The sequence below is a fragment of the Ambystoma mexicanum genome, chromosome 9 (genome assembly GCF_040938575.1).
Source record: "Ambystoma mexicanum isolate Mex_15411 chromosome 9, UKY_AmexF1_1, whole genome shotgun sequence".
In the NCBI taxonomy this organism is placed as follows: domain Eukaryota; kingdom Metazoa; phylum Chordata; class Amphibia; order Caudata; family Ambystomatidae; genus Ambystoma; species Ambystoma mexicanum.
Genome location: NC_090931.1, coordinates 168967152 through 168994393, shown reverse-complemented (window position 1 = coordinate 168994393; position 27242 = coordinate 168967152). Strand labels below are relative to the sequence as shown.

The 27242-nt window shown below is 52.7% G+C and overlaps 1 protein-coding gene across 3 annotated transcripts in view; it reads right to left on the bottom strand.

Annotated features, from left to right (window-relative positions):
- The window catches only part of MFRP (membrane frizzled-related protein), a 246111-nt gene that overhangs the window by 69122 nt on the left and 149747 nt on the right, over nucleotides 1–27242 (bottom strand). For all 3 annotated transcript variants that reach the window (XM_069614362.1, XM_069614361.1, XM_069614363.1), the window contains 2 exons: nucleotides 12720–12845; nucleotides 11398–11474 (listed from right to left, as the gene is read on the bottom strand). In XM_069614362.1, coding sequence (XP_069470463.1) covers nucleotides 11398–11474; nucleotides 12720–12845 — 203 coding nt within the window. The remainder of the gene's footprint in view (nucleotides 1–11397; nucleotides 11475–12719; nucleotides 12846–27242) is intronic.

The window sequence follows — 27242 nt, the reverse complement described above, 5'->3', positions numbered from 1 at the left end:
GTGGGCGGGAGGGGAGAGACACATGGGGCATGCGCTGGGGTGGGGGGAGGGAGAGAGACACACGGGGGGTGGGTGGGAGGGGGAGAGACACACGGGGCATGAGCGGGGGTGGGAGGGAGAGAGACACACGGAGCATGAGCGGGGGTGGGGGGGAGGGAGAGAGACACACGGGGCATGAGCGGGGGGGTAGGGGGAGGGAGAGAGACACACGGGGCATGAGCGGGGGGTGGGGGGGAGGGAGAGAGACACACGGGGCATGAGCGGGGGGTGAGGGGAGGGAGAGAGACACACGGGGCATGAGCAGGGGGAGGGAGAGAGACACACCAAACTGGGCATGAGTGGGGGTGGGGATGGAGACAGAGAGACACACGGGGCATGAGTGGGGGGTGGGGGGAGGGAGAGAGACACACGGGGCATGACCGGGGGTGGGGGGAGGGAGAGAGACACACGGGGCATGAGTGGGGTTGGGGTGGAGGCAGAGAGACACACGGGGCGTGAGCGTGGGTTGGGGGGGAGGGATAGAGACACACAGGGCATGAGCGGGGGTTGGGGGTAGGGAGAGACACACACAGGGCATGAGCGGGTGTGGGGGGCGGGAGTGAGACACACGGGGCATGAGCAGGGGTGGGGGGGAGGGAGAGAGACACACGGGGCATGAGCAGGGGGTGGGGGGGTGGGAGAGAGACACACAGGGCGTGAGCGGGGGGTGGGCGGGAGGGGGAGAGACACACGGGGCGGGGGTGGGGGGAGGGAGAAAGACACACGGGGCATGAGCTGGCGGTGGGCGGGAGGGGGAGAGACACACAGGGCATGAGCAGGGGGTGGGCGGGAGTTTGAGAGACACACACGGGGCATGAGCGGGGGTGGGCGGGAGGGGGAGAGACACACGGGGCATGAGCAGGAGGTGGGCGGGAGGGGGAGAGACACACGGGGCATGAGCGAGGGTGGGGGCGAGGGAGAGAGACACACGGGGCATGAGCGGGGGTGGGGGGGAGGGTCGAGAGACACACAGGGCAAGAGCGGGGGTTGGAGGGGAGGGAGAGAGACACACGGGGCATGAGCGGGGGGTGGGCGGAAGGGGGAGAGACACACGGGGCATGAGCGGGGGGTGGGTGGTGGGGGGAGGGGGAGAGACACACGGGCATGAGCGGGGGTTGGGGGGGAGGGAGAGAGACACACGGGACATGAGCGGTGGGGCGGAAGGGGGAGAGACACACGGGGCATGAGCGGGGGTTGGGGGTAGGGGGAGAGACACACGGGGCGTGAGCAGGGGTGGGGGAAGGGAGAGAGACACACGGGGCATGAGCGGGGGGTGGGTGGGAGGGGGAGAGACACACGGGGCATGAGTGGGGGTGGGCCGGAGGGGGAGAGACACACGGGGCATGAGCGGGGGGTGGGCGGGAGGGGGAGAGACACACGGGGCATGAGCGGGGGGTGGGCGGGAGGGGGAGAGACACACGGGGCATGAGCGGGGGGTGGGCGGGAGGGGAGAGACAAACGGGGCATGAGCGGGGGGTGGGCGAGAGGGGAGAGACACACGGGGCATGAGAAGGGGTGGGGGGAGGGAGAGAGACACACGGGGCATGAGCGGTGGGTGGGAGGGAGAGAGACACACGGGCATGAGTGGGGGGTGGGGGGGAGGGAGAGAAACACACGGGGCATGAGCGGGGGGTGGGGGGGAGGGAGAGAGACACACAGAGCATGAGCGGGGTTGGGTGGGAGGGGAGAGACACATGGGGCATGCGCGGAGGTGGGGGGAGGGAGAGAGACACATGGGCATGAGCGGGGGGTGGGGGGGAGGGGGAGAGACACACGGGGCATGAGCGGGGGGTGGGGGGAGGGAGAGAGACACACAGGGCATGAGCGGGGGTGGGCGGGAGGGGAGAGACACATGGGGCATGCGCTGGGGTGGGGGGAGGGAGAGAGACACACGGGGGGTGGGTGGGAGGGGGAGAGACACACGGGGCATGAGCGGGGGTGGGAGGGAGAGAGACACACGGAGCATGAGCGGGGGTGGGGGGAGGGAGAGAGACACACGGGGCATGAGCGGGGGGGTAGGGGGAGGGAGAGAGACACACACGGGGCATGAGCGGGGGGTGGGGGGGAGGGAGAGAGACACACGGGGCATGAGCGGGGGGTGAGGGGAGGGAGAGAGACACACGGGGCATGAGAGGGGGGTGGGGGGGAGGGAGAGAGACACACCAAACTGGGCATGAGTGGGGGTGGGGAGGGAGGGAGAGAGACACACGGGGCATGAGTGGGGGGTGGGGGGAGGGAGAGAGACACACGGGGCATGACCGGGGCTGAGGGGAGGGAGAGAGACACACGGGGCATGAGTGGGGTTGGGGTGGAGGCAGAGAGACACACGGGGCGTGAGCGCGGGTTGGGGGGGAGGGATAGAGACACACAGGGCATGAGCGGGGGTTGGGGGTAGGGAGAGACACACACAGGGCATGAGCGGGTGTGGGGGGGCGGGAGTGAGACACACGGGGCATGAGCAGGGGTGGGGGGGAGGGAGAGAGACACACGGAGCATGAGCAGGGGGTGGGGGGGTGGGAGAGAGACACACAGGGCATGAGCGGGAGGTGGGCGGGAGGGGGAGAGACACACGGGGCGGGGGTGGGGGGAGGGAGAGAGACACACGGGGCATGAGCTGGCGGTGGGCGGGAGGGGGAGAGACACACAGGGCATGAGCAGGGGGTGGGCGGGAGGGAGAGAGACACATACGGGGCATGAGCGGGGGTGGGCGGGAGGGGGAGAGACACACGGGGCATGAGCGGGAGGTGGGCGGGAGGGGGAGAGACACACGGGGCATGAGCGAGGGTGGGGGCGAGGGAGAGAGACACACGGGGCATGAGCGGGGGTGGGGGGGAGGGTCGAGAGACACACGGGGCATGAGCGGGGGGTGGAGGGGAGGGAGAGAGACACACGGGGCGTGAGCGGGGGGTGGGCGGAAGGGGGAGAGACACACGGGGCATGAGCGGGGGGTGGGTGGTGGGGGGAGGGGGAGAGACACACGGGCATGAGCGGGGGTTGGGGGGGAGGGAGAGAGTCACACGGGACATGAGCGGGAGGGCGGAAGGGGGAGAGACACACGGGGCATGAGCGGGGGTTGGGGGTAGGGGGAGAGACATACGGGGCATGAGCAGGGGTGGGGGAAGGGAGAGAGACACACGGGGCATGAGCGGGGGGTGGGTGGGAGGGGGAGAGACACACGGGGCATGAGTGGGGGTGGGCCGGAGGGGGAGAGACACACGGGGCATGAGCGGGGGGTGGGCGGGAGGGGGAGAGACACACGGGGCATGAGCGGGGGGTGGGCGGGAGGGGGAGAGACACACGGGGCATGAGCGGGGGGTGGGCGGGAGGGGGGGAGACAAACGGGGCATGAGCGGGGGGTGGGCGAGAGGGGAGAGACACACGGGGCATGAGCAGGGGTGGGGGGAGGGAGATAGACACACGGGGCATGAGCGGTGGGTGGGAGGGAGAGAGACACACGGGCATGAGTGGGGGGTGGGGGGGAGGGAGGGAGAGAGACACACGGGGCATGAGCGGGGGGTGGGGGGAGGGAGAGAGACACACAGAGCATGAGCGGGGTTGGGTGGGAGGGGAGAGACACATGGGGCATGCGCGGAGGTGGGGGGAGGGAGAGAGACACACGGGGGTGGGTGGTAGGTGGAGATCAACACGGGGCATGAGCGGGGGTGGGAGGGAGAGAGACACACGGGGCATGAGCGGGGGTGGGCGGGAGACAGAGAGACACACGGGGCATGAGCGGGGGTGGGGGGGAGGGTCGAGAGACACACGGGGCATGAGCGGGGGGTGGAGGGGAGGGAGAGAGACACACGGGGCGTGAGCGGGGGGTGGGTGGTGGGGGGAGGGGGAGAGACACACGGGCATGAGCGGGGGTTGGGGGGGAGGGAGAGAGACACACGGGACATGAGCGGGGGGGCGGAAGGGGGAGAGACACACGGGGCATGAGCGGGGGTAGGGGGAGAGACACACGGGGCATGAGCAGGGGTGGGGGAAGGGAGAGAGACACATGGGGCATGAGCGGGGGCTGGGTGGGAGGGGGAGAGACACACGGGGCATGAGTGGGGGTGGGCCGGAGGGGGAGAGACACACGGGGCATGAGCGGGGGGTGGGCGGGAGGGGGAGAGACACACGGGGCATGAGCGGGGGGTGGGCGGGAGGGGGAGAGACAAACGGGGCATGAGCGGGGGGTGGGCGAGAGGGGAGAGACACACGGGGCATGAGCAGGGGTGGGGGGAGGGAGAGAGACACACGGGGCATGAGCGGTGGGTGGGAGGGAGAGAGACACACGGGCATGAGTGGGGGGTGGGGGGGAGGGAGAGAGACACACGGGGCATGAGCGGGGGTTGGGGGGGAGGGAGAGAGACACACAGAGCATGAGCGGGGTTGGGTGGGAGGGGAGAGACACATGGGGCATGCGCGGAGGTGGGGGGAGGGAGAGAGACACACGGGGGGTGGGTGGGAGGTGGAGATCAACACGGGGCATGAGCGGGGGTGGGAGGGAGAGAGACACACGGGGCATGAGCGGGGGTGGGCAGGAGACAGAGAGACACACGGGGCATGAGCAGGGGGTGGGCGGGACGGGGAGAGACACACGGGGCATGAGCAGGGGGTGGGCGGGAGAGGGAGAGACACACGGGGCATGAGCGGGGCTGGGGGGGAGGGAGAGAGACACACGGGGCATGAGCGGGGGGTGGGGGGATGGAGAGAGACACACGGGGCATGAGCGGTGGGTGGGGGGAGGGAGAGAGACACACGGGCATGAGCGGGGGGTGGGGGGGAGGGAGAGAGACACACGGGGCATGAGCGGGGGGTGGGGGGGAGGGAGAGAGACACAAAGGGCATGAGCGGGGTTGGGTGGTAGGGGAGAGACACATGGGGCATGCGCGGAGGTGGGGGGAGGGAGAGAGACACACGGGGGGTGGGTGGGAGGGGGAGATCAACACGGGGCATGAGCTAGGGTGGGAGACAGAGAGACACACGGGGCATGAGCAGGGGGTGGGCGGGAGACAGAGAGACACACGGGGCATGAGCAGGGGGTGGCGGGGAGGGGGAGAGACACACGGGGCATGAGCGGGGGGTGGGCGGGAGAGGGAGAGACACACGGGGCATGAGCGGGGGTGGGGGGGGGGAGAGAGAGACACACGGGGCATGAGCGGGGTGTTGGGGGGAGGGAGAGAGACACATAGGTCATAAGCGGGGGGTGGGGGAGAAAGAGAGACACACGGGGCATGAGCGGGGGGTTGGGGGGAGGGAGAGAGACACATAGGTCATAAGCGGGGGGTGGGGGAGAAAGAGAGACACACGGGGCATGAGCGGGGGTGGGAGGGAGAGAGACACACGGAGCATGAGCGGGGGTGGGGGGAGGGAGAGAGACACACGGGGCATGAGCGGGGGGGTAGGGGGAGGGAGAGAGACACACACGGGGCATGAGCGGGGGGTGGGGGGGAGGGAGAGAGACACACGGGGCATGAGCGGGGGGTGAGGGGAGGGAGAGAGACACACGGGGCATGAGCGGGGGGTGGGGGGGAGGGAGAGAGACACACCAAACTGGGCATGAGTGGGGGTGGGGAGGGAGGGAGAGAGACACACGGGGCATGAGTGGGGGGTGGGGGGAGGGAGAGAGACACACGGGGCATGACCGGGGCTGAGGGGAGGGAGAGAGACACACGGGGCATGAGTGGGGTTGGGGTGGAGGCAGAGAGACACACGGGGCGTGAGCGCGGGTTGGGGGGGAGGGATAGAGACACACAGGGCATGAGCGGGGGTTGGGGGTAGGGAGAGACACACACAGGGCATGAGCGGGTGTGGGGGGGCGGGAGTGAGACACACGGGGCATGAGCAGGGGTGGGGGGGAGGGAGAGAGACACACGGGGCATGAGCAGGGGGTGGGGGGGTGGGAGAGAGACACACAGGGCATGAGCGGGAGGTGGGCGGGAGGGGGAGAGACACACGGGCGGGGGTGGGGGGAGGGAGAGAGACACACGGGGCATGAGCTGGCGGTGGGCGGGAGGGGGAGAGACACACAGGGCATGAGCAGGGGGTGGGCGGGAGGGAGAGAGACACACACGGGGCATGAGCGGGGGTGGGCGGGAGGGGGAGAGACACACGGGGCATGAGCGGGAGGTGGGCGGGAGGGGGAGAGACACACGGGGCATGAGCGAGGGTGGGGGCGAGGGAGAGAGACACACGGGGCATGAGCGGGGGTGGGGGGGAGGGTCGAGAGACACACGGGGCATGAGCGGGGGGTGGAGGGGAGGGAGAGAGACACACGGGGCGTGAGCGGGGGGTGGGCGGAAGGGGGAGAGACACACGGGGCATGAGCGGGGGGTGGGTGGTGGGGGGAGGGGGAGAGACACACGGGCATGAGCGGGGGTTGGGGGGAGGGAGAGAGACACACGGGACATGAGCGGGGGGGCGGAAGGGGGAGAGACACACGGGGCATGAGCGGGGGTTGGGGGTAGGGGGAGAGACATACGGGGCATGAGCAGGGGTGGGGGAAGGGAGAGAGACACACGGGGCATGAGCGGGGGGTGGGTGGGAGGGGGAGAGACACACGGGGCATGAGTGGGGGTGGGCCGGAGGGGGAGAGACACATGGGGCATGAGCGGGGGGTGGGCGGGAGGGGGAGAGACACACGGGGCATGAGCGGGGGGTGGGCGGGAGGGGGAGAGACACACGGGGCATGAGCGGGGGGTGGGCGGGAGGGGGGGAGACAAACGGGGCATGAGCGGGGGGTGGGCGAGAGGGGAGAGACACACGGGGCATGAGCAGGGGTGGGGGGAGGGAGAGAGACACACGGGGCATGAGCGGTGGGTGGGAGGGAGAGAGACACACGGGCATGAGTGGGGGGTGGGGGGGAGGGAGGGAGAGAGACACACGGGGCATGAGCGGGGGGTGGGGGGAGGGAGAGAGACACACAGAGCATGAGCGGGGTTGGGTGGGAGGGGAGAGACACATGGGGCATGCGCGGAGGTGGGGGGAGGGAGAGAGACACACGGGGGTGGGTGGGAGGTGGAGATCAACACGGGGCATGAGCGGGGGTGGGAGGGAGAGAGACACACGGGGCATGAGCGGGGGTGGGCGGGAGACAGAGAGACACACGGGGCATGAGCGGGGGTGGAGGGGAGGGTCGAGAGACACACGGGGCATGAGCGGGGGGTGGAGGGGAGGGAGAGAGACACACGGGGCGTGAGCGGGGGGTGGGCGGAAGGGGGAGAGACACACGGGGCATGAGCGGGGGGTGGGTGGTGGGGGGAGGGGGAGAGACACACGGGCATGAGCGGGGGTTGGGGGGGAGGGAGAGAGACACACGGGACATGAGCGGGGGGGCGGAAGGGGGAGAGACACACGGGGCATGAGCGGGGGTTGGGGGTAGGGGGAGAGACACACGGGGCATGACCGGTGGTGGGGGAAGGGAGAGAGACACACGGGGCATGAGCGGGGGCTGGGTGGGAGGGGGAGAGACACACGGGGCATGAGTGGGGGTGGGCCGGAGGGGGAGAGACACACGGGGCATGAGCGGGGGGTGGGCGGGAGGGGGAGAGACACACGGGGCATGAGCGGGGGGTGGGCGGGAGGGGGAGAGACAAACGGGGCATGAGCGGGGGGTGGGCGAGAGGGGAGAGACACACGGGGCATGAGCAGGGGTGGGGGGAGGGAGAGAGACACACGGGGCATGAGCGGTGGGTGGGAGGGAGAGAGACACACGGGCATGAGTGGGGGGTGGGGGGGAGGGAGAGAGACACACGGGGCATGAGCGGGGGGTGGGGGGGAGGGAGAGAGACACACAGAGCATGAGCGGGGTTGGGTGGGAGGGGAGAGACACATGGGGCATGCGCGGAGGTGGGGGGAGGGAGAGAGACACACGGGGGGTGGGTGGGAGGTGGAGATCAACACGGGGCATGAGCGGGGGTGGGAGGGAGAGAGACACACGGGGCATGAGCGGGGGTGGGCAGGAGACAGAGAGACACACGGGGCATGAGCAGGGGGTGGGCGGGACGGGGAGAGACACACGGGGCATGAGCAGGGGGTGGGCGGGAGAGGGAGAGACACACGGGGCATGAGCGGGGCTGGGGGGGAGGGAGAGAGACACACGGGGCATGAGCGGGGGGTGGGGGGAGGGAGAGAGACACACGGGGCATGAGCGGTGGGTGGGGGGGAGGGAGAGAGACACACGGGCATGAGCGGGGGGTGGGGGGGAGGGAGAGAGACACACGGGGCATGAGCGGGGGGTGGGGGGGAGGGAGAGAGACACACAGGGCATGAGCGGGGTTGGGTGGTAGGGGAGAGACACATGGGGCATGCGCGGAGGTGGGGGGAGGGAGAGAGACACACTGGGGGTGGGTGGGAGGGGGAGATCAACACGGGGCATGAGCGGGGGTGGGAGACAGAGAGACACACGGGGCATGAGCAGGGGGTGGGCGGGAGACAGAGAGACACACGGGGCATGAGCAGGGGGTGGCGGGGAGGGGGAGAGACACACGGGGCATGAGCGGGGGGTGGGCGGGAGAGGGAGAGACACACGGGGCATGAGCGGGGGTGGGGGGGAGTGAGAGAGACACACGGGGCATGAGCGGGGGGTTGGGGGGAGGGAGAGAGACACATAGGTCATAAGCGGGGGGTGGGGGAGAAAGAGAGACACACGGGGCATGAGTGGGGGGTGGGGGGGAGGGAGAGAGAGACACACGGCGTTCATGTGCAGGCGGCAAATCCCGCTCCTCGGCCCTCCGCTGGCCACCGTTTTCCGATGGCGTGAGCGGGGGGCTGGAGGAACAGGGGAGACACGGAGCATGAGTGGGGGTGGGGGGGACAAGAGGGAGACACGGGGCATGAGCGGGGGTGGGAGGAACAGGAGACAGACACGAAAGACTTACTGTGCAGGCGGCAGATCCCGCTCCTGCTGAACTGACAAAGCCTCTCATGCGAGGAACAAAGATGACGGGCATCTATGAAGCCAGACGCACTGCATGCTTTCACCGCATCCAATGAGAGAGCACGGACATCACGCAAGCTGCTTGCCCAATCACCGTCCTGTCCGCGGAGCGAACAGGGAAGTGTGTCCGCGAAGCGAACACAGATATCACTAATTTTTTTCACTTACATTTTTGTCATTATAAAAAAAACTACTGGACGGATTTACACCAAATAAAGCAAAGCATGCTTTTGGGACCAAGCCGCCGCTCCTGCTGCAAATTTGGTGTCAATCCGTCCAGCGGTTTGGGCTGTAGGCGTGAGCAAAGTTTTTCCCATTATGTCTATGGGAAAAAACAAAAGTTTTAGGACCCCCCCTATAACTCCCCCCCCCTGGACGAATCCTCACCAAACTTTGCAAACAAATTCAGAGTGGGCCATATACTTTTTTTGCAGAGTTTGGTGAGGATTCGTCCAGGGGGAGCGAAGTTATAAGCCGCCCAAAAAGATATTACACACACCCCTTGACCCTACCTTACATAGGAAATCATTCAAGTCCCAGTACTTTAATTGTCTATTCTCGTGCTGCTTTCAACACTTGGAATTTCTGCTGAGTGCAGACATAGCTGTAAACGTGTAAATAATATTTTATAACCCAAAAGTTTCTGGAGTTTCGTTTTTTTGCACAAAGGATGTTATTGGGTTGATAACTATGAAAAGCAAATTCACCCGTCAACCGAGCCACAGATTCCATGATCTACCTACTTAGGCACTTTGGCATCACAATACCTATTGATTGTACACATGTCTATAAACCTAAGGTCACCTAGAGTAATCCAACCTAAAGTAACCTATGAGGCAATAAAAGAGAAAAAGCAGAGGGGAATATCCATGCAGAGGGGAATGTCCTTGCAGAGGGGAATATCCATGCAGAGGGGAATGTCCTTGCAGAGGGGAATATCCATGCAGAGGGGAATGCCCTTGCAGAGGGAAATATCCATGCAGAGGGGAATATCATTTCTTGAAAATATACAATCGGTGATAATTTGACAATAGCTAGGGCTCCTTTACTGCTGTGCTTATTTCAACAGAACCACACCAGTGCACATTTAAAGAGCACCTATTTTGAAATACAGTAAACATTCTTATTGAGTCTACGGTATAAGTACATTTTTTACACAGAGAAACACCCTTCGAATGTTCATAGCTAACAAAAACACGGAACTGCAATGGGTTAGCTGCATCTGTGAAGCATGACATGCATACCGCATGCTGACATTTTAGAAAACATACATTACAAGACACACATTAACATACATTACGAGTGTAAATTACACACGTTGAGCCATGCTAGTCACAAAAACAACATTATTTTGTCTGGTTGTTGCAAATCTAGGGTAGTGCACGAAACATGTTTTCAGTGGTGTAGGGGGAACACTGTTTAAGTTAAATGTTAAATGTTGAAGGAATTTGTACCGCGCAACATCACCAACGGAATTGGTCCCCAGGTGCTGAGGCGGATCTGCAAACGAGAAGGCGGGGTGGGTTAGTAAGAAGAAGAGGGAGTAGGATAGGGAGAGAGGTGGTGTCCTGTTGGCAGCTTCAGTTCGGTATACACCGTGCTCTGAGCTTTGATGCTATTATCGGATTGATGTCAGTCCTCGTGTGCTGTAGGTGTGGTTTATGTGTTGTTTGTTGTATTAAAAGAATCAACATGGCTCCTCTCGGGTTTGTAACACCCAGGCCAGGATGAAACAGGTTTAATTTACTGCAAGAAACGATATGAGTACATTGTGTCCGCCTCTTTCATGAGCCAGGCCATTTGCTGTGTATTTATTCCATTGTGCGATTAACCTCCCTTTGAAATGATTGGGCACAGCCTTAGGTAATTCGACCATTCAATGCCAATTACTAATGTAGATTGCTTTACCTGAATGCTTTTCACAGCCACTTTCTTTGCAAACCATATCGAGTTAATGCACGCTTGTAATACAACTGTCACCGCCTCTAAGTATGGATTAGGCCGTCGACTGCAAATGCCAGCTGCACAGGGAGTCTCCAAGCAGACTCAACATAGCTGCACTGGGAACCATATATTTAAAATCTGGGCAAGCCTTCCTTCTGTGTCTTTGATGAGGTCACTCTGTGAGCCACTCACCATCTTTGCAGCACATACCCATCATTTCAACAAGCACACATGGGCAAGAGTGAGTCAACCAGTTTCAAGTTGGCTACAAACCCCCTTACTGTTAGCATATATACCAATATGTGAGACACAGAAATATAGTTATACCCCAGACGGGGGTACAATACGCCAACTTCCAGACAAGGCAGGCATTCTGGGACCAACACAGTGGTGATTTGGCACTGTAAAAAGGCCACATAACTTCACATAAAATAACATACCAATGGGACATGTATGTTGGGCCCCAATCAACATTATCCCAGACTCACCTCTTGATGCGGGTATGGCATGGGATGATTTGGAGTGGAGAATGCCCCATCCAGGTTGGTGAAGGACCCACCACACTCTGTGTTGGAGGCAGTCAGACAGGAAGACAAAGAGGGAATTAGAGAAAGAATGAGAGCTGGTTAGCAGAATTCTCCCTTAGACAGGCCACATGACCCTTGATTTTGGTGGGGTCTAGGCAGGTGGAGCATCATGGGAGGGTGGAGGTAGCTCTGGTGCGGGTCTATTCAGGTCGGCCAGGTTTAGTGGATGGTACAGTGAGCTAAAACGTGGTTGTAGACCCTCCCGAGTGGGCACCTTCCTGCAGAACAGGTTATTTGGCTGTGTTTGTTCTCAGTAGCGGGGCTCCAAGACCTTTTCATTTTACTTTTAATAAAAATGTCTAAGCAGGGTGGCTTTGCTTTGATGGGGGTCACTAGGCTACAGCAGCTCCGCCAAATGAACAACCTCCCAAACTAGTGTGGTAACTTTCTAACGAGTTAAGATTTGAAAAAGGTTTATTTTGGACAGGACGTTTTGCACAAGAGGTTCACATGAAATTGAGCAGGGTTGGGAGTCTAGCATGAAAAAATGTGGTAATGGCAACCCAAACCAGGTGTCATGGAATAATACAGCTGATAAACAATGACCTCCTTAGTTATTGTATTGCTTATTGTCCCATATTTAATATTGATTCTAGAAAAACAATGTTCAGTTGTGCCATCGATTTCAATTGCTTTACACATTCATGTAAGAATCTTGTGTTCGTTCATTTTTGTACAATCATAAACATCGATTTACAGTTTTCAACTATTTGCCCCTGTATTTGTTAATGTTTGCTTAGTCAATGTGCATCAATTTATAATTGTCTATTGCTACACAATATTGTGTTTATTTGCCTTTGAACATAATCACTTTTTGGCAATCAATTTACATCGGTTTGCAGGTCAACCTTCTTCATTAATTCACAATTTTAAATGTTTTGTGCTTGGATTAAATCCATTATTGACAAGTGATATGTTTTGTTTGGTAATTTGAATTTGTTCACCAATTAATATCTGCCAAATTACGATGTGAAGTTGTTTTCTCATGAATAGACAATTGTTATAAATCTACTTGCAGGTTATCATTGTCAAAGAATTCTTAGTTAGAAGTAGTATGTCCTTGAATGGAACTTACTTATGGACATAAGTGCATCAATTAATTTACAAACAAAATCAAATCTCATTATAATGAATACATTCTAATTAACAAACTATCAAAAATTGTTAATTGATGCAAAAGCATAGAAACATAACATAACATAGGGTATAGACTAGGGGCCTACCTTTATGCTTTAAAGTGCAGTTGGCCTCGTCACTCCCATCTTTGCAATCTTGGAAATCATCACAAATAAACCCCAGACGCAGGCAACGGTGGCCATCGCAGAGGAACTCATCCCAGGAGCAACTACCTAATAAGAGTCCGGGACAGAAAGAAGGCATTCAACATTACAGTCAAAGGAGCTCAGCACAGCGTCTAAAGCACCTCCAGGGATTGAGGGACAACCCAATATATGTGAGATACCTTCACAATTAGGAGATAAAGAGATAACGGTCTGATCGGCCTGGCCTTGCCATTGGCCCAGCTGCATTACCATCATTGACCGAGCGGATGTCTGGGTCACGTGAAGGATCACGTGACCACAGAACCCTTTCTACATCCTTTGGTTCTGCGCCAGCTGACTCTGTGTCAGTGCCTGCCATCTCGCCTACCAGTAACTGCGTTGCTGCTGGGGGAGAGGCAGACGTGGTCCCACCTACCATTGTGGTCTTACAACCCACACCAGGTCCTTTCCCTGCTCCATCCGGATCTGCCTGGCCCTGCCTCCAGCTGCCATCTCCATCATTGGCCCCGTTGACGTCCGGGTCATGTGAAGGATCATGTGCCTTGCCCTCTATCTCCACCTGTCCAGGGCGCCCTAAGCCCTTGGGTGTCCCATTCAGAGGGCAGTCTTCTAAGGGCTCTGACTACTCCTGGTTTCACCTGTTTGTGCCTGATCATGCACTGATCTGATATCCATTTGTTCTTCTATTTACCTTTCATATTCTCAGGTGTTTCCGTGCCTTCAATCAATCAATCAACCAATCAATCAATCAGGGGAGATGCTAGATCTGGAAAAGACACAGGGGTAAGCTGATGTCGGAACTGTTGGGACCGGGGGCTAGCTAGTCTTTTGGCTGTAGCTCCTGAGATTCTATCCGGGGCTACAACCAAAAGATCAGGGGCTATAGCCCCCTTAGCCCCCCCTAGCAACGCCCCTGCAATCAATCAATCAATCAATCAATTAGGTATTTATAGTTTGCACTACCAACAAAGGCATCATGGTGCAGTAGGATACAGGAGGGAGAGAGATGACATTAGACAAAGAGGAGGGATTTTAGTCCTCGTTTGCGATTTGCAAACCTCAAAATCTGTGGTATGTCACAGAGTCAATGGCAACGAATACCAAAGTTAAGGACCTGCAATGGAGAAAGCTCTACCACCCAACCGCCCTTCACGGTAACTTGGCATGCTTAATAGCGCTGCATCCGTAGACCTAAGCGGACATCCAGGGCAGTACCGCTCCAGTTTAACCTTTCCCGTTTAAAGCTCGATGGATGATACAAGAGGCTTTAAACTTAATTTGTGCTGACACAGGCAGCCAATGCAAGGATTGGCGAGCCTTTGCAACATGGTGGCCATATGGAATACCTCTAACCAGACGGACTGCTGCAATTTGCAAAACTTGAAAACGATGGTTTAAATATGCAGTAATCAATGCTGCCATTAAGGCAAGATGCAACTACTTGGGTGTTGAGATTCTTGGGGATAAAAGGAAGAACCTTTTTTTACTGCTTCAACTTGAGGAAGCCAAGACAGCAAATGGCATTACACTTGATATCTATCGACAGAGAAGACGATATTTTAACACCAAGATTTTGAACTACCTCCGCTGGAATCAGCAGTGGACCCAATGAGGGTGGCCAAAAGTCAGAGGTCCAATTAGGGGAGGACCCAGCGGGACAGATGATTAAGACTTCAGTCTTTCCGCCATTGAGCTTTAGCCAGTTGGCTTCCATCCAACCCCTGATGGCAGCAAGACACAGCCTCAACTGGGCTGCTGTCCCCAGTTGGTCCAGATCCATCCTAAACAGGACTTGGGTGTCATATGCATAGGAAAAGAACTGGAACCCAAAGGACCGAATGAGAGCTGCCAGGGGCTGGATATATACATTGAAAATCAACGGGGACAAGGCAGAGCCCTGTGGAACCCTGCACGTCACCGCAACTGGGGGTGTACTAAAAGGAGGATGAGAGACCATTTGGGCTTGAGAAGTCAGAAAGGCACGGAACCAGCCAAAGACTGGCCCTCCCATCCCTACCTCCAGCAGCCTAGATAGAAAAATCCTGTGATCAATGGTGTCGAAGGTGGCAGACAGGTCCAATAAAATAAGACCTGCCATACCTCCTCTATCTCCGATCATGGTAAGATCATCCAATGATGCCACCAAAAACGGACTCGGCCTCCATCAAGGGGAGAAACCCATTTGGCATGGATCAAGAACATTCTGTCCTTCGAGAAAGCATCTCACATAGGACGGTAATTAGAAAAAAATGCAGCATCCAAAGACGTTTCTTTAATAGAGGAATCACAAGGTTTTTTTTTAGCATAACTGGAATCTGCCGAAGGTCAGAGAAGAATTGACAGCTTCTGCAATAATCTCACAAAGACTCTCCGGAGCCTTATCCATCTAGGATAACCCGCCATACCTTTCCTGAGCCATCTTCTGCTTGCACGTGCAAATACTCCAATCTTTTCAGTCCTCTAATTACGTCTGATGCATTGTCCCTGTTTAATTGTGTCCTCCTTAACGCTCGCTCAGTTTGTAAAAAATCCCACTCAATCTTTGTTTTATTTTTTCACTGTAGCTTTCACTTTTTTTGCTTGACCGAAACCTGGATTACTCCTGATAATTCCTTTACTCCAGCCTCCTTTCATACTGCTTCTATTTCTTTATTCCACCGTTCTCGCCCATCTAGGCATGGCAGGGTTACTGGGGTTCTCTCTAACTCTTCCTGGACTCTTTTACCTCCCCCTTCTGATTTCCCAGCCATTCCCTCTTTTGAATATCATTGTCCTCCTTTTCCAATCCCTTATTTGTCTTACTTCTTGTTATTTATCCTCCTACTGGTCTAGCTACTGATTTTCTTGAACATCTTGATCTTCTCTTATCTTTTCTTCTTCCACTCTTTTTTTTCTTGCTTGGGGACTGTAATCTCCCCTCCTCTAATTCATCCTACCCCTTGTTGCTTTCACTCGCGGATTACTACCATCTGCATTTCCTTCCTTCTCTCCTTTCCCATCAGTCTGGCTCCTGCCTTGATCTAATCTTCTCCTTACTTCTTTCTTCTTTTCCTGAGTTTTCCTGTCCCTTTTATGCTTCTGATCATTTTTACATTTTTTTTCTGTTTCTCCTCCTGCTCTGCTTACTTCTTCCTTGACTATCTTTAACAGTTGTAATCTTTCTTCATCTGACTCTGTATATTTTCTTTCTTCTTTGCATTGTTCCCTTCCATCAATATCCATTTTCTCATCCTTTTCTCCTGATACGGCTACCAGCACTGTGCACTCTGCTTTGGTAGTTGTGCTTGACTCAGTCTCTCCACTGCACCCCTTTTCTCCTATTCGTAAAACTCTTCAGCCCTGGCTTTATTCTGACCTTACTTTCCTCTGTCGCCACCTGCGTAAAGCCAAATGGTAGTGGAAGCATTCTTGATCTACTTCTGATATTTCTGTGCTTTCAGCTTTACATTCTTCTTTTGATTCTGCCTTTGGACTTTGGACATTATTCCAGGCAGTTGATGTTAACAGCGGACAGCGAGGCTGGCTGTTCCCCACTGTTTGTCCCGAGGAGGAGGAGGAGGGGTCCCCACCAGCTGCATGCTCAAAACCGCTTCTGAAGCGAAGTGGACAGCGAGGCAGGCTGTTCCCTGCTGTTGCTCCCATGGGGACCCGGGTCACCTTCACGGGTCATCTTTATTCGGCCAAGCTTACACGTTTTAAGGCTTACGAAAGCTGATTTTGGTGTGTGAGCAGAGGCAGCAGAGCCATAGTGAGCCGCTGTGATAATAAGGAACACTAGGCTCTTGGCTTTGACTTTTGGGACGCGGACCTGGGCAGCCAGGCTGACCTTGATTAGCCTGTCATCTGGGTCCTCTGGGCCGGCGTGTGACAGGACGAGCAGTGAGCCGCGAGCCGCGCTGAAGGCGACGACAGTGTATACAGTGTACCCAAGGGCGGTCCGGTGAAGTAGTCAGACGCTCTTAGCTGGGACCAAAGCCGAAAGCCTTGAAGGCTTGGTGAATGTAATAGACCGCGCTGAGTAGCGGCAACTTTGTTTCTCCTGGTGGTCTTGCTTGGAGTGGAGCAGCGAAATAAACAGAGCCTGAAAAGCTAGAGCTGGAAGTATGTTAGCCCAGGCTTTGATGAAATTAGTTATGCATCGAGGAATTAGTAAGGCATTTTGTGAATAAAGTTTGCTCAACTCTTTGCTCTCCAAGACAGCCGGCTTTAGACAGCGTTATAAGAGCAAAAGAGCGGATTACTATAAAATAGGAAAAATAAGAAGCAGTGTTTGAAGGCTGAAGAAAGAAATAAAGCAAAGATACAGAGCGCCCATTACCTTTGCCTCGTAACAACATTAGTGTATCGCGGCGTAAGTAATCATTTGTACCATCGAGCTTGCTGTTTGGCTGTTTGTGCGACTGTACATGATCATCAACCACCGATCACTGTTATCCGTGAAGACAAAGGGAGGAGGAGCTGCGAGGAGCCTGCAGAGCAGCAGATCAGCTGAAGCTGGGAGAAAGAGTTGCAATGGTCGGACTCTGCTGTTGACTATTTTCCATCTAATAAGTCGTTTGGGTTCGTTTTTGGAAAAGCCAGGAAAAGATGAGCCAGTCAATTGTTTATCTGAGGAACGAGAGGAGTGTGTTGTATTGCATGCATTGGCCCCATATTGTGGGAGTCATACAGTAGGTGCTCTCGCCATGAAACACTTGTCTATAGGTGCGTCATGAATGCCATATCATATCATACAGCGTGGCGAGCATTGGCCCTAATATCACTTAGTAGTCTAGTATTGTAAACCTAATGATTGTTGGGAGTGATCATTAGGAACTCCAAAGCTGAGTAATGAAGCAAACAGGTGGGGTGGGGGAGGGGGGGTGTACTACGGCAGCTCCTCGAGCTGTCGTGCGTCCGCTGTCCACCTGAGTAGCCTGGATTTTGGAATGAGACACTGGGGTATGAACATCATAATTTATTGTCTCCATCATGACGCACTAACCCCACTGACTCCTAGGAGTTAAGACAGTTTTTTGCTAACTGTGCCTAATTTCTTCGATGCATTCTTTGTATTCTGGTTCTATTCTTCTTAGTTTTTAATATTTTATATCCTGGTTGTTGTTTATAGTGTCTATGAGCAGTTTTGTTTGGGGTTTTCATGGTCTGTCATACGGTTGAATATGACCACACACAGCTGTACTAGTTATTTTTGATTTTAGATTCCAGACCTACGGCTGAGAGCTTTATAATAATTGTATATTGTTTTATCATTTTAAGTTTTCATCTTTATCGGTTGAGGGTGGAAAATGGTCAAACGAAAGGATAATTGTACCATTCCGGCATAAGTGGATCCAAAGATGTTTTTTCAACTTGTTTCAGCCCATCAAGGAGGCTAATGAATGTTTTAGTAAATGAAATTGAGGGAATACTTTATGATTTGGATGGGGTGGTTGAATAAACGTGCAGCGGTAAATGTCAGTACTAATTGGGTCATCTTAGATGATGGTTGTAAGGTTACAGGTATAATTGAGGAGTGGGATGAGGAAGTTGCCCACAGTAGAGTTGGGCATAAGTCCCAACATCCTATTTCTGGCCCAAGAAAGAATATAAATATGGAGGCGCTGGCTAAGTTTGTTGTAGAGAAGGTAACTGGCAAGGAAGGAGGGACCAACTACTTGTCAGTTCACCACCCAATATCTTTGGCTGTTAAGAGCTCGCAGGAGGGTACGCTTGTTGAACTTCACTCCCTCGCAATCCATTGTACTGATTTGGCGGATTTAGTTCCTGAGTCTCACCAAATTCTTGATCCAACTCCTACAGTGGTTCCTCTTGTTCACACAAATGTTTCCATCGATTTGGTAGGAGAAAATGTTCCAGACTTGGGTGTCAGTGGGGTTGCTATAGGTACCGATAATGGCAGAACTTTTATTGTTGCCCCAGAAGTTCCACCAACACAATAGAATGTTGCCCCTTTCAGAGAACAGGGGTAGATTTATTATAGCAGTGGTGGCAAAGGGGAAGGGAAGCTTACTGCCAACGGAGGCCAATCATGCCAGCATGAGGAATCACCAAAATGATCTGGAAGTGACATGGGGCAGGGGCTTCAAATACGGCAATGTCCATCCTTGGCCAGAATGTAAGTGTGATTGGAAACGTAATTTCATTGCTCTAACAAAGGAGGTTGGGGATCTTGAAGAAATGGTTGTCAGTTTAACCAAAATTGTTGTGGCACAGGGGAAACAGCTTTTGGAAGCGCAGAAGGAGCCTATCCCTATTGTTCCAAACATCAGTCTAATAAGGGAATTCACCCTGTTTTGGAAAAAGGGCTGGGCGGTTTGGTATCCTGATGCACGGATAGGCCTTGTAGTAGCAAAGGTACGGAGGTGCTACCTACATCGTTCACTTTGCCGAAGGAGACGGGTTCTCAGTGGACGAAGCCCATTACTGATATTATTGATAACCATGCAGTAACTCATCCTCCTCGAATATTGGGTAGAGATTGTCCTACTTCCCATCCCACTGTACTGCAGAGGAATGGTACTTCGGTAAGCCGCAAGTTAGCCAATAATCAACATGGCAAATCGATTTTTATGTGTAATGTCCCTAAATTAGACCTTGGTGCCTTTGAAAATGAGAAATCGTTAATAAAAAAGGGTGTGCATTGAATTCGTAACGTGAGAGGCTGTACATCTATTATTAGAGAGGACATCCTAAGGGCCGGTAGGGGAAATATCAACTCTGGCCAGAGTGACTACATTGAACTCGTCTTTCAAGATGTACCGTTGATGGAAGGCCTTGTGTCCATGGAGGCAAGAACCTATCCCCCACGTGGTTCGCTAATTTCTCTGACATCTTTGTTACCAGGGGCACCTAATGGATGTTCCTATGGCGATCGAATGGCCAGGGGAGTTTGGGGTTTGGCATATGGGGAGGAAGGTTTGGACGAGGTGGATTGACATCATCCACCCTGCCCACTTAATCTCCCTCAGCCTAGAGGTACCAAGATCCTTTTTTTAAATGAAGCCGGGATTGCCAGGCATTTGATTGATCCTGAATGGTTAACCTTTATATCCGTGAATGAAATCATATGTATTCAGGAAATCTGGGCCTTAACCCTTTAGAGATCGCAGGGTATAAGGCATTTAACATTCCTGCAAAGAGAGGGGCTAGGGGCAGGCCATGGGGGGAGTTGTTGACTTTAGTGGCAGTTAAATCAGGATGGGACTTTGTAATGAGCAGTGATAGCACAGTGGCTCTTCAGCTAATAATGGGTACTAATTCTGAAGGGTTTACTTTAGATATTTTTAATGTATACAATAGACCCTATTGCCCGAGTCCTCTGGCTACTCTGACTCAATTACACGATCTAGTGACCAAACAGGAATCTGAGACCCTTGATCAACTGCATACTGGCGTTGGAGGAGACTTCAAATTACAGTTGGAACTGTGACGAGAGTTTGAGGGTTTGTAGGAGGATGTAGATGCAGCCTGCGAGATCCCATTGCTTGAGGCCAGCTATCCTGTGTGGGCCCACAGGCATGCCCTGGACTCGCCCGTATATTGCATGCACTGAATCTGAGCGCATAGAAGACAGACCAGGAAAAGACACCTTCTTTGGCCAAGGATGCTCATCCAGGATTGATTATATCCTGAGAGAGAAGGAATTTCCCATTCTTGATCACATGGATAGCGATCACGAAACCCTCCTGTTGAAAACTAGATAGTCGGGTAGGAAACAATAAACCATTATTCCCTCAGTCCCAATTGGGATAACTGGGAATGCGAGACTTCTCATTAAATGGGACAATGTCATGTCAGCTGTTCTTAAGCCTTCTATTTACCAGTCTGTCCTTTCCCCTATTAAACATTTTTACGATTACTCTTTTGGGGATGGCGAAATTCTAGTTCAGTATGACCTTTTGACTTCAGAACTTGGCCCTTGGTTTACTAGATTAGTTCCTGGGCAGAAAGAAAGGAACCAGCGGGTGCCCACCTGGTATGATTCTGACTGTAGCTCGATTAAGGAGGACCTCATGCTATATCATAGTAATGAATGAAAAGTGGATAAGCACGTGCTGCACAGTAATGGGAGTAATTTCAAGAATATTGTGAAGTCGAGGAAGCTTGAAATCCTTAAAGTGAAATGGGGTGAACACAGAGGAGCTTCTATCAATAGGACTGTAAAGCTTTTTGGTCTCTGGTTTCTGAAGGAAAGGACACGAATGATAATAACCTTAACTGTATGATCACAGCAAAGGAATGGTATGCCCATTTCTGTGGCCTGTATGAGGAGGAGGTCATCCCTGAGGGCCACCTTAGCGAGGGTCCCGTTTTAATTGATGAGACGCCATTGAACCAGAATGGTCAACATCTTAATATTACCCTGCCAGCCATCAAGAGTACCCTATTGAGTAGAAAGGGTCAGAAGGCTCCTGGCCCAGATCAAATTCCAGCCGATCTCTGGAAAGACGAGCCTGATATGTGGGTGCCTATTCTTTTGAGGTTATTCCAGGCCGTGGTTAAGTTCAATAAAGTCCCAGATTCGTGGCAACTTGCCACAATTCATATTGAAGGGCGGGAGAGACAAACCATGCAATTATAGGCTAATTTCATTGCTTGACACATCAGGGAAATTATTTGGTAAGGTGGTTTTACAGCATTTATAGGAATGTGTTTTGGAGAAGTGCCTCATTTTCACATCTTCAGGCTTTGTTCCGATGTGGGTTAAGTACAGTAAACCTGTGTTTTTGTTTATTTACAGCTGGAGAGATTACCAACCAATTGCCCGTAGATAGAGGTGTGCAGCAAGGCTGTGCCCAGCTTCTGTTCAGTCTATATATTAACAAGATTATTCTGGATCTCTTGGCACAATGCAAAGGGGGGATCTTTGATTCACCAAAACTAGGAGCCGACATTTACCCGGCTTTACTCTATGCGGATGATTCAGTCCTGTTAGCCACGTCTCCGATGAGATCAGTCAAGGATTGGAGCGCTATGTTTTTAAGTGCTCCGAACTAGGCCTGACCCTTAATGCAAGTAAATCGAAAGTGATGGTATTTAGGCCAAGGAGGTCAAGGGCCAAAGTACTTGGTCTTGATGTCGAAGGGACAGCTTTTGAGCAAGTGACCGATTATGATTACCTCTGGGTAAGGTTCTCTGATACAGAATCATGGGAAAGCCAGATTAGCAGGTCTCAGACTATTCTGGAAAAGAATGGTGGAGGCGTAAAAAAAAAATCTGTTTCTCATGGTGAACAGGCAGCCTCACCTGCTATTACCATCCAGGTAACATCAGTAGTATTATACAGGGCTGAGAATTGGGGCTATTCTAATTTTTCAAATCTGGGGGTGGCAGAGAACAAATTCCTAAAGAAGTTGTTCAGGCTACCGTGTTACTTTTTGAGTGCACTACTACACACGGAATGAGGACTTGAACCAATAACGTTTCAACTGGTATCAAAACAAGTTTTTTACTGGATCAGACTGCGGGGACCATCAGTGCTTGAAAAATATCGAGAAGCCCTTTCAGATTTGTTGAACTATCCCGGGGGTCGTTCATTACAGTGGCTAAGCCATGTGAAGCACTGACTTGGGTTGGCAGGCTTAAGTGAGCTTTGGAAGAACATTTGAACATGACTAATAGCTCAAAAAGAGATGTCAAGTTGACAGACGTGTTAACCAGGAATGTCTAACGAGGTCATGTCTAAGCTTGAAATTTGGGTTGGATTATTTATCATTTTTAATTTTTTTTTATTTTTGTTTTTGAAGAGCACACTACAGCCCACGGGCATCGAGGCGCTATGAAGAAACGTAAGCAATCTTGATTCAGGGTTACAAGAATGCGGTCCAACACAGAAATACTTAGTACAGAGTGCATGATAACAGTTACTAAGGACAGTTACAGACAAAAATGAAACAACATATGGAACAAGTGCATTGTCACACAAAGAGCCTAGTTTTGAGGGCTTTCCTGAAGGTAGCATGGGAGTCTATCATCCTTATGTGATGGGGGAGGGAGTTCCAGTAACTGGCAGCCATGTTTGGGAAGCCGGTACCACCCGTGGGCACTCTGCGGGTAAGGGGTACAATGATTCTGTTAGTATAGGCAGCTCTGGAGGGTCTGGAAAGGGTGTGGAAGGCAATTCTTTGAGCTAGGTAAGGAGGAACAAGACCATGAAGACATTTGTGCATCAAGGCTAGTGTCTTGAAGGTAATTCTTTCCTTGACGGGGAGCCAGTGGACCTTTCTCTGGACCTCAGAGATGTTGTCCCGTCTTGAAATGCCAGTTGCAGCCCTCAGAGCATTATTTTCGGTAGTTGAAGTTTGGCCAGATGTTTTTGGGAGGTGCCAACAAAAAGTGCATTGCAGTAATCCAGCCTTGACCCAATTATCCCCGTAGCAATGGTGAGGCAATTCAGTTGGTATAGGAAGGGTCTGCCTGCATTGAGGAGTTTGGAATGGTACGCTGAAGTGGAGGCTATAGCATTGACCTGTCTATTCATGGATCGGTCAGGTTCAATGTAAACGCCCAGCACCTTGATGACTTTTGAGACAGCGATAGGGATGTTATCAATTGTGAAGGAGCAGTATTGTTCATCCATTTACCCAAGGTGGACGGGGATCCAATTAGCAGACGTTCAGTCTTCTCACTGTGGAGGCATAACCAGTTTTCTGCCATCCATGATTGGATCGTTAGTAGATGGAGTTGAGAGTGTTGAGGTCAGACAGATAACACCCGAGAGGGGGATGAGCACCTGGGTGTCATCAGCATAGTTGGTGTACGAGATGCCCAGTGCTTCAAGAATTTTGAACAGGGGCCCTGTGAAGAGGTTATAGTGGGTGGGAGCTATGCAAGAACTCTGTGGCACCCCCCCCAATTGATGAGACAAGGGTTAGCACAAGAAGATTCCGAGAAAACCTTCATCACTCTTTCCTGTAAGAAGGAAGTTATCCATGCACAGGCCCTCAGGGAGAAGTTAGCTGCGGTGGAGAGGATATGGCATAGGGTCTTGTGATCCACCAAATCAAAGGCAGAGGAGAGGTCCAGGAGAAGAAGGAGCACAGGTTCGCCAGCGTCTCTAAGGTCGTCCATTTTATTTTTTTAGGTCAAGCAGAGCTGTTTCCGTGCCATGCCTAGGCCTGAAGCCAGACTGCTGGAGACCAAGAAGGTAGTTATCTTCGATGGATTTTTGGACCTGCAGGTAAGCTGCTTTGTCCAAAATTTTAAGCAGAAAGGGCACAGTAGTGATAGGCCTGTAGTTCCCTGGGATCGAAGGGTCAAGGGAGGATTTTTTTTTTAGGAACGGTCTGGCCCACGCTTCCTTGAGTCCAGTTGGGACATGTCCAGGCTGAAAAGAGGAGTTGATGAAGGCAGTGATAAGAGGGGCAAGGGACGAGGCACGGTCTTTAATGATCTGAGCTAGGCATGTGTCCCCTTTACAATTGGAAGGTTTGATGGATTTGAGGAGGGCAGTGACTTCTAGTTCACTCATATCCTTAAAATCAAACACAGGGGATTGGCTAGATTGGGTTGCCGAGGGGGCAATGTAGTGACAATTGTCTAGAAGGTTGGAGAGGGCCTTTTGGTGGGCTAGGATTTTGGTGTGAAGGGTTGCTCGATGGAGCATGGCAGATTGGATTCTATTGCACCATGTCTCATCCTTCAGGAGGGTAGGAGGGTGCAGGAGACTCCAGCTCTCTGAAGATGGCAAAGATTTCCTTTGTCCCAGATTTAGCATTTTCAATCCTGGTATTGAATGAGGCAGCTTTAGCCTGAATGATGGCACTTTTATAGTTTTTTTAGACTACCTTAAAAGCAGCTTTGGTGGCGTCATTGGGGTGGTTTTTCCAGGTGGCCAGCGCTGTCCTTTTTTTTGGAGCGAAATTCAAGGAGCTCTTGGGTGAACCATGCATTAGAGTGCTTAGCTTTAGAAGTTGCAAGTTTTACAAGTGGCTGGAGGAGTGGAAACTCTACAAATTGTCCAGCCTATGGCCTAGCCCCTGAATCTGTTGTGCATTTCCTTCTATTTTGCAAAATGCTTTAGTGATTTGAGGAAAATGTATTTGATCACACTGTTTCAAAAAATGTGTGCAAAAACTGTTTTAGAAGCGGTTGCTCTATGTTGATCTACAGTGGTGGCGAATTATATTTTTCTTTGTTTCTAAATACAGTCATCATGCATGGCCCCATAGGAAACTTCTGTGTGTTACTTGACTAAATCCTTGATGTTTCTATGTTTGATCTTATTGTAGCGACTGTATGTATTTTCACATGTTTCATTTTATACTGGATATTTGCTTGAAATTATGGGACAAGGTTGTTTTATTAATTCTGTGTGTTGATGGTAAAAATGCAGAATAAAGCAATTTGACTGACGTACATGCCGCAAAATAATCGGATTTCTCGGAACTTACACTTACCCTCTCCCTTCAACCTCTTTACCACCTTTTTGAGAATATCTTTTCTTTCAAGCCTCCTGATACATCTGCTCTCTTGACTGTTTCTTCCTCTGATTTGTCCCAGTATTTTACATCTAAAGTGGCACATCTTCGCTCAGCCTTTACTTATTCAGTTATTCCTCTTTCTCCTCTTTCTCCTAGTCTATCTTCACACTCTTTTTCCTCATTTTCTCTTCTTGCTCTTCTTGTCCGTGCTCATCTTACTTCTTCGCCTTCTGATCTTCTTCCTTCTTCTCTTATCCCTCAGGTCTATCCTCATCTTCTTCTTTATCTTACCTCTCTTATAAATTCTTCCTTTTCAAACTCCTATTTTTGATCACTCTCTTCTTATATCTTCTCTTTCTGCCTTGGGCATGTATGGGTCTGTTCTTGAATGGTTCCATTCCTATCTTTCTCAACGGTCCTACTCTGTAACTTGAGCACTCTTCTTCCTCATTTCCTCTTCTATATGGTGTCCCTCAATGCTCTGTACTTGGTCCTCTCCTCTTTTCTCTTCATACGGCTCCTCTCTCTGCTCTTATTTCCTCATTTAATCTTTCCTTTTACCTGTATGCAGATGACAGTCAGCTTTTGTACTCCTTTCCTTCCCTTGATTCTGCTTTGCATCGAATTCTATCAAACTGTCTTTCTGCTGTTCAAAACTGGATGTCTTCTGATTCTCTTCACCTCACCCCCCCCTAAAACTGAGGTTCTGCTTTTCCCTGCTTCAACTATTCCTCCTACTTTTCCTCTTCTCTTCTTCAACTATTCCTCCTACTTTTCCTCTTCTCTGCTTCAACTATTCCTCCTACTTTTCCTCTTCTCTGCTTCAACTATTCCTCCTACTTTTCCTCTTCTCTGCTTCAACTATTCCTCCTACTTTTCCTCTTCTCTGCTTCAACTATTCCTCCTACTTTTCCTCTTCTCTGCTTCAACTATTCCTCCTACTTTTCCTCTTCTGTCTGGCTCCTTTCCTTCTTCTCCTCTGCCTTTCTTCTCATCTGTGGGTAACTTGGGTGTTATTTTCGTTCCTTCGCTCTCCTATTCACTCCACATCTCTGCTACTGGTCGTTCCTGCCGTTATGCACTATTCAACAACTGTCGTGCTTTGTCCTTTCTTTCTTTTCGTGCTACTAAACAAACTTCTTTTCTTCTCCCTGGTCTTTTCTCGCATTGATTAATGTTCATCTCTCCTGCTTGGTCTCCCTGTCTCATATCTTCTCCCCCTTTGTTCTGTTTATTACTCTTTGATTCGCCTTCTTTTTTCTTTACCTTCTCGTTCTTCTATTACATCTTCTCTACACTCCATCTCATTGCTTCCTTTTGAATCACGCCTCCTTTATCATTTTCTTTCAATTTTCTTTAAATGTACTCATGGGCTTGCTCCTCCTTATCTTTCCTCATCACTGGAAACACCTGTGTATAGGCGCCATATAAATGTCCAATACACAAAATAAAATAAATATCGTTCAATGTCCGTCTTGCTCTCTCAGACCACAGAATGTATTTCTTGTTACTGTTCCCAAACCTCCTGTGCATCTTCCTGTTTCTGTTCTTTTGCTTTTCTGGCTCCTAAACATTTGACCTCTCGTCCTCTTTTTCTTCGTTTTGCTACATCTCTTTGCATTTTCCAATGAAATCTGAAGGCTCACCTTCGATCTTATCTTTCCACTTAATTCTGTTTGCGATTCCCCTCTCCTGTTTTTACTCAGGTTGCATTAATGCTTTCTTGAACATTTTTGTTCATCGCTTTTGGCGAAAATGTGCTTTATCATTTGTATATAATGGAATGAAATGACAATACTTGGAGCATGAGGACCTAGACAAGATCTGACAGGGGCACAAATGTCTAGCTGAATGCAACTACAACCTGAGATGAGCCTTCAGAGATGGAAACTGACAAGCCAGTGACAGATTGACCTGCACCCGTTGTCTCTCCAGATGGCTTGGACTACAACTCCCTTCATCCTTAGCCACTTAGTCAACAGTGAGGGATCACGGAAGTCGTAGCTGACAACATCTGCAGAGCCATAGGTTGCAGAGC